The following is an 8111-nucleotide window of genomic DNA, read 5'->3' as shown; positions in this document are numbered from 1 at the left end:
GGAAAATTATAAAAACCAAAAAAAAAAAAAAAAAAAAAAACGCAATTCACAAGCACGTATTGAACTGTGGATGTCGTACCAAGCGGTTCAATATTATATTGAGAATTGTGGCATCCCTAATCCACATGCTGTTTAGATCTCAGTAAATGTCATGCATTATTGTCTGTCATATTCATACATCTCTGTTTTGTCTCTAGGGTGGTCGCAGTGCGTTATCTCTGGCGACAAAGGCCTCTCACACAGAGATAGCAGACCTCCTGAAAGCCCGCACAGAAACCAAGAGCTCAGACAAATGCAAGGTATCTTAGAGCGGAGCTTGGACATCTCAGTCATTTATACTTTAATAAACATTCATGTACAGTTACTGTTAAAAAGATCAGCAATAAAATGGCAATATTATAAAGTCAAGAAGACAGTAGTTTGCTAATATAAAGCTTGTCAATGTAAATATGACTGTCTCAAAACTGGCAATAACAGTTAAATGTGCATCTTTCCTATAAATTCCACTCAGATCAGAAAATATATTTCGTAACCAACCCAGTTTCATTCTTTTTCACCTTATGTCAATAAATAAAACTATTCTATAAAACTAGTCCAAATCCTTTGGGTGGTTGACTGTGTATTTTAACACAAGCTGCATATCCACTGAATGCCACACAAATCTGACATCTTCAAAGCAGCATGATTTGCTTATCTAGAGGATTCATTTCAGTACAGTAAATCATCTGAAGAGAATTCTTTAACATTTACATTGCAGTTCTGTGTCATCATGAAGGTTTATTCTTTGCATGCATTGTAAAGGTGCTGTATGTTATTTTTTGACTGTACTTAAGCATGAAAATATCATAATATGTTCGCAGATATTTAGTAAACATGCTAAATTCACATAGTTGTTTCTCTGAAAAACAAGCATACAGCCAGTTAATCTACTTTGAAATGTGCATTCGATGTCGGAATATCAGGCTGAATCCAAAAACGCCCCCTATACCCTCATTCACTATTCCCTACATTAGGCCACTAATACAGTTCACTTGAAGGAGTAAATGAAAACAAGTGAGTGAATTCAGACACTGGGTGCAACGGAAGGACTGCCGCTTTTGCATAATTTGCGCTGGCTGTTTAATTATCATTTGAAACTGGCAGCTCCAGTAAGAAGAAAGGATTTATCTTGAACGCTATCATGGAAATGACATGTAAACCCTAATTAAACAATTTAATAATCAATTTACAATAAATTTTTACCTGTATTGTATTAGGCTGTACGGCGTGGACGAGCGCTTTGTAAAATGAATGGATGGACGATTCAGCCGCAGGCGCCATCTTCTGGCGAAACGCGGCAATTCATTCGGCGTGCGACTCTCACAGTGCATTATGGGTGTTCTCTAGCCATTGAGCATATATTAGTTGTATACTCGTTATTGCTGTGCACTATGGGATTGAATGAGTGCACTCGATATGTCCACTAAGGTTTCGGACACCACTAAAAATGGCTGTCCCCTCAAATAGTGCCCTATTTAAGGGTATAGGGGGTGATTTCGGACACAGGGTCTGGCCCTGTCCCAAATAGTACACTTCATGTGCACTTGCGGTCTTGCGGGCTTACAATGGCCGCCGCGTGTGCGTGTCTGTTAAGTCCACGAGACCGTAGGGTGTCCCATTCGTCATTTTAGCTCTCAGAAGGGTGCTCACGAGCGCCCCCTTTGGGGCCCGCTATGCACCCTCGATGCGCACTTCTGCCGAGCCCACACTGGGACGAGCTCAGCAGCAGACTTCTACCCGACAGTCAAAGTGGCATTACGTCACGAAAGTGTGAACTCAGAGGAACACCGCGAGGGTTTAGGGTGTGATTTGGGACAGGGCCTCTGTTTTTGATTTGCTCTGTGTGACTCCGCCCAATACCAATTCACCCAATAGTATTTCTACACCCAGGGTTGCCACTTGGCGGAAAACAGCATATCACAGCTATGGAAGCCAGCAAACGAACTGCGTCAGAGCTCAAAGATTCTACTTGAACTAAAAAGGCATCATCTAAAAAGTTTTATGACCAGAGGCATATTAAAACACGGATAAAACAACTCTACAACTTACAGGGTGTAAGGCTCATCGTCTTCCATTGTCAATTTTTGCCAAAGCAAAGATTCGTCACCCTTAGTTACTGTTGCTACGTCCAACAAGCCATGGCGCTCTCACACCACACATCATGTTATCACGCAGTGAAAAATACATTGTGGAGCAAAGAGGAAACAATGCGCCGTCAGATAAGACAGAGCAGGTTACGTCTGGAATGAAAGTCTCAGCGTTCAGATTTTGTAATTTTGCAATAAATTCAAACAATAAATACTATTTTGTGGCTCTTTAATGTGTCGTGACAGATTGCTGTAGTGCCTCAGTTCAAGCAGCACGTGACCCGATAATCTCTTCCTCTTTACTAGTTATAGCACGAAATAAACAAGAATGAACATCAGAAGGAATCTTGTTTCAACCACGGAAAGACATCAGTACACACCATTTTTCAAGTTCAAGTCCACAGACGTTAATCTACTATACTGTCTGGTTTGTTTTTCGGACAAAATGGCAGATTTGGCGTTATCATTGCGTGTCCTCAATCTGGCAACCCGCGTGAGCTTTGAGTCTGAGGGCACATCCACACGAAGCCAGAGCTTTCCCTATCCAATCTTTTTTTTCCTCGTTCTAAAAAAAAAAAATCCGTAAACACAGCATCGTCTCAAGAAATATCTGCGTACACACGAAACCACTGAAACCGACTCAAAACGATGTAGTATACATGCCAGACAAGTATGTGTCGCTGTAATTCTGCCACAGAAATACACTAAAAATGGAGAAGAAGACTTGGAGCATGCGCATAAACCTTGCACGCTGTATACAAATATTTTTGCTCTAGTAATTTTTGATTTTGCTTTAGTAAAGCTAATAGGCTCAGTAGCTTCTGCAGCACAAACACAAGCTTGTAGTCCGCCGTTGTTGCTGTTACGTGACGTAGCGGTGTCTGACTAGGGTCAAGACGTGGGGTGATGACATCATCGTTTAACAAAATAACAGATTGGCTGTACACACGAAAACACAAGGGTGTTGTTTTCAGATTTATCCACTCTGGGACCCGGTTTCTAAAAATAGCGGATTCAGGCTCCAAAAACACCGGATCCGTCTGGACGAAATGCCGATATGACACAAAATTTTTACGTATACAGCTAAACGCGCGTCTCCATGTGGGCGGGCCTGAGGAGGAGGAGTGGGTGGGAGAAACAATATTTTGAATTTGGACTGCAGTACCCATTTCAACCGCTAGCTGTCAATGTTACATACTGCACCTTTAAAGCCATATCAGTTTAAACTTCTGATATACTGTTGTTTTGAACGCTTACATCAAGTATGTCTCGTGAGTACTAAACTAAGTTCTCTTTCACAGCTTATTGCACTTAAACAAAAACACAGCAAGTTCACATAAACACGGTCGGTTATGTATGTGAAGGTAAACAGCTGGGAAAGAAATCGCATATAAATATTTGATCTATGTATTAAAGTGACAGCAGTGTAATATAAGTGCGTACTGCTGTCTATGCTGTTAATATGAATCAGAAAATGAAAAACAGAAAATCACTCACTGCTCTTTACTGAAGACCTTTAGTAGTAGCTTTATAAGAATAAATTTCTTACTTGAATGCTGATTTTAAGTGCTGTAGCGAGGAGATAAACATGGCTGTGTACAGCTCACTCAGGGGAGGAGCTAAGCTAATAAGTAGATATAGTTACCAGTCGTGGGCGGGGCATGTGCCTGTGTGATGTCACATTGGAATACATTCCTGAACACTTATTTTGAGACTTCTGATTTAAGGGGAAAATATGTTTAACACATAATAGAGTGGATGTGTACACTGTGGAAACATAATTATGTTCAAAAACAATATAAAAGTGAATTTTGCATAATAGATCTCCAACATGCTATACCAAAAACATTGAAAATAATTTTTATGTTCAATGAAACACAAATGGCAGTTTTTAATTCATTTTTTTTTTTATATCAATCTATAGAGAGACATAAAGAGAAACATTTGAAATACAATGAGACCATTATGCCACAATAAAGTTTATGCAGTGAGAGTTCAGACAATTAAAACAATTTATTGTTGGTAAAAATCACAAAACACGGCACGAAAAAAGAAAAAAGTTTTGTGTTTGCAAAATATAGTGCTATAACAATGCAATTTAATAAAACTACTCAAAATATTCTATATTAAAGCCTTAAAATTTAAAAAATAAAGATTGAAATAAATTCAAAAAGTAAAAAAAAACTAACAGAATGAATAATACCAACAGCACAGAAACACTTTGGCAGAATATATTATCTTACCATCAGAAAACAATGATAATATATTCCAAATAAATTAATTCATAGGCAATACTGTTATCTAAAATCTTATATACATTTTTACAAAGGTGTATCAAAAGTATTTGTATAAAAACATATTTACACTTCGCATTCCATAATCACATTGCACACAGATTTAACTTTCACACCACAAATACATGCATTCTGAACGCATATATTAACATCCACACACACACACACACACACACACAGGATATTTAATGCTCCTCTCTTATGAGGGAGCCTTCATTTGAAATCCTAGAGCGATGCTCTTTATTATTAATGAGGTAACATCTGATCGCAGAATCTGTGAATGAACAGCTGGTCTTCCTGACCACCCTAATGAGAAAAAAAATGTCAGTTTGTCTGACAATTTATTCAAAGGATAGGACACCCAAGACACCCTCATAATATAAAGTATAAGGGAAAAAAGCTTCAGCGAGTAAATCTCACGAAACATGTTCAGGTCATTATTTGACCAAAATCAAAAGAAAGAAATAAAAAAATATATGTTGCATAAATAAAACAAAGTGTACTTTTAGGACCAATAAGATTTGTAAAATGTATTGCAAGATGTAAAAACTTTTGGCCCTGGTAATTCTCATTTCCTTACTATGAAAACAATGTTTTTTTGTTTTTAATTTAGTAATATTTAAAATTTAATTAATCACATTTAGTAAAATGTATAATTTATAAAATATTAAATAAAAAAAACAAATATATTGAATATTACATTTCATATATTTGTTGTTTGTTATTTGTTTTTTTAATTATCTATCTATCTATCTATCTATCTATCTATCTATCTATATAATAGTACTAGTAAGATAATTTAATAATATTAAAGAAATATTTCTTGAGCAGCAAATCAGCATATTTGAATGATTTCTAAAGGATCATGTGACTCTGAAGACTGGCGTAATGATGCTGAAAATTCAGATTTGCATCACCGGAATAAATTACATTTTATAAAAGATTAAAATAGAAAACAGTTATTTTAAATTGTAACTTTATTTCACAATATTACAGTTTTTACTGTATTTTTTGACCGAATAAATGCAGCCTTGGTGAACATAAGAAACCTCTTTCAACAGTAGTGTGTAAATACAGTACATATTTCCCCATTTCAAAAGGCTTTTCTTTGTGCAAAATATTTTTCTTTCTTTTCATTCTGGGGTGAAATGTGACTGGCATGTTTGGTGACCTGGACAACAATACTACTATCCCAACATTTGCTGACAATGCAGCCCTCTAAAAAATCTGTCTCTTACCAAAGCCCCTCTTTATGCATCACATCTTATGTTAATCTACATAATGTATTTGCACGCAAGATGCATTTTATGTTTTCATAATTTTTTCTCGACGGTGAATGCATTGTACACATAATGTCCTACTTCAATTATCATTGCTAAACTGAAATCCCTCAATGCTGACACTCTCTATTCCATCTCCCTGAGACGCAAGAAACATTCCCACAGCGCATGACAGAAGAATGCAGAGGTACCACGTTTTAAAAACAACCGCACGAACAAATGTCCAGCATTTGGAATGTATGGCCTTTGAGAGCGTCTTTAAAGGTCGATACGTCTATTACAGTGAGGCATGAGCCCTAAATCTGTCTGCACATATGCCAGTCCAAAACTTTTTTCCAATGTTAACGTGATTCTAATGTGTTTAGACGTTAACATAGTGCTTATGTAACCTTTAGCTCAGCGCCTGTAGCTATGCTAGACCCTTGGGGCGACTGTCAACTTATGTTCTCCCTGTTTCTCCGCTCAGAAGACAAACAACAACAGGAAAGTGAATGTACTGTAAGTAGGTGGCACGGCAAACCCGTTCAGCATGCAACAACTCCAATAACAGAAACAGATGTGTGAAACTGTGACATTTCATAAATTACCACTGGTTTACGCCTAGCGAAACGCAGCTCGGTGTGAACCACAAGAGACCCCGTGGTGCAACGTTCTCGCGCTGACCCTCGTAACATCTATTCCAACTTGGTGTGATTGCACTAGGGTTTGCTCCACTAACAGGGTACTCTGCCAATTTCAGTGTCTTGCCAAGTTGTAGCTGCAGTGCGGTGGAGCCCCACAGAGACCCGTCCGCAGCCTCACCAGACAGTCGTGTCATTTCAAGGACAATGGCTTTTCATTTGCATGCGAGTGATGAATATAGAATGTCTCTCTATGGAGTAAACACACCTATGGGTGTGTTTACTCCACATGGGATAATATTGATGAAATGGACAAAACATGTCAAATTTGTGAATATTGTACTGATATCTTTCTTTGTTGGGTGGGTTCTAAGTTGAAAACCTAAAATGTGTTTCCTCAAAGTGAATAATGAACATCCTAGTGTTAAGTACTGTTAAATTCAACATGAAACAACATTTGCAGCCCATTTTACTCTTATAATGGCATATGCAGTTTGAATATTTAATGAGGAAAAAGGGTGGGACTTGATTTTACGCATTGGGAATTTAATGGATAATGAAGAGCGGTCTCCATATTAAAGTTGTTAGTGCCATCAGCCAAAAACAAATGTTTCAGAATCAGGGCAAGTTTCTGAAGACAAACGTTTTTTTCTTTGGAATCATATGAACAGATGAATCGCGTACAGTATGACCAAACAAGTGAATAAGTCCATTTTGATTTCATGTTAACGCCACTTGTGTTATTATGTTTGTAATGAGGCAACTGGTCAAAGATTATTAAAATAAAACAGTTATACTGTATAATATGTGATACAGGTAAACAGTTTTAGAAATGTGGTTCATTTTTTTTAAACTACTTGAACTGTTTATACATTTTATCATTATTAAACAATAAAAAATAAAAAAGTCATGACACCAAGCAGTTAAAATCGCTTGTTTGCCATTGAGCCATCAAAGATCTACATTCGGAAGTGTTACTTTGTAATTGTGTCTAATTTTTTTGTTAAGCCTATTAAAAGGTACTTTATGATGTAATATATTTAATTGAAATGGTAATAAATTGATTTCTGTCATGACAACTCTCTGAGGGATTGGCATGGCAATGTTCATGACAATGTTAATGTATTTGGTCTTGGCGGAATAGATCTGCTACGCTGCTGCTGCGGCAGAGCAAGTACTGAGACTTGCTACTGCCAATACATCCACAACATGCTGCTGTAAGCATGTAAGAAATACTGCCGCTGCACATATAACACATATGAATAACCCCCATCTAGCATACATGAATCACCCCATAGCAGATCTATACAGGTGGAGCTGGGGAAGGTGGAGGGTTTGCCGAAGATGAACGAAGGTCTTATGGGTTTGGAACAACACGAGGGTGAGTAATTACGGTAATGACAGAATTTTCATTTTGGGGTGAACTAACCCTTTAATGTATTACTTTAAATTTACCATAATATAATTTCTATCATGACAGCTCTCGGAGGGATTGGCATGGTAATGTACACGACAATGTTAATGTGTTTGGTCTTGGTGGAATAGATCTGCTGCTGCCAATACATCCACAACATGCTGCTGTGAGCATGAAAGAAATACTGCTGCTGCACATATAACATATATGAAATAACCCCCATGTAGCATACATGAATCACCCCATAGCAGATCTATACAGGTGGAGCTGGGGAAGGTGGAGGGTTTCTGAAGTGCGCAGCAAACTGCTACAGCAAACAAAAGTAGGTATTTGAATATTGAGCAGTAAGCTCATTGGCTACCGATACAGGAGAGAGC

At 37.6% G+C, this 8111-nt stretch overlaps 1 protein-coding gene across 1 annotated transcript in view; it reads left to right on the top strand.

Moving 5' to 3' along the window:
• The window catches only part of LOC107671706 (KN motif and ankyrin repeat domain-containing protein 4-like), an 18723-nt gene extending 12163 nt beyond the window's left edge, over window positions 1-6560 (top strand). The window contains exons 10-11 of the mRNA XM_016464636.1: window positions 198-299; window positions 6167-6560. Coding sequence (XP_016320122.1) covers window positions 198-299; window positions 6167-6202 — 138 coding nt within the window. The 3' untranslated portion in view covers window positions 6203-6560. The remainder of the gene's footprint in view (window positions 1-197; window positions 300-6166) is intronic.
• Window positions 6561-8111: the final 1551 nt, after the last annotated feature.

The sequence above is a fragment of the Sinocyclocheilus anshuiensis genome, unplaced genomic scaffold (genome assembly GCF_001515605.1).
Source record: "Sinocyclocheilus anshuiensis isolate Anshui unplaced genomic scaffold, SAMN03320099.WGS_v1.1 scaffold524, whole genome shotgun sequence".
NCBI classification, from domain to species: Eukaryota; Metazoa; Chordata; class Actinopteri; order Cypriniformes; family Cyprinidae; genus Sinocyclocheilus; species Sinocyclocheilus anshuiensis.
This window is presented reverse-complemented; position numbering and strand designations above follow the sequence as displayed.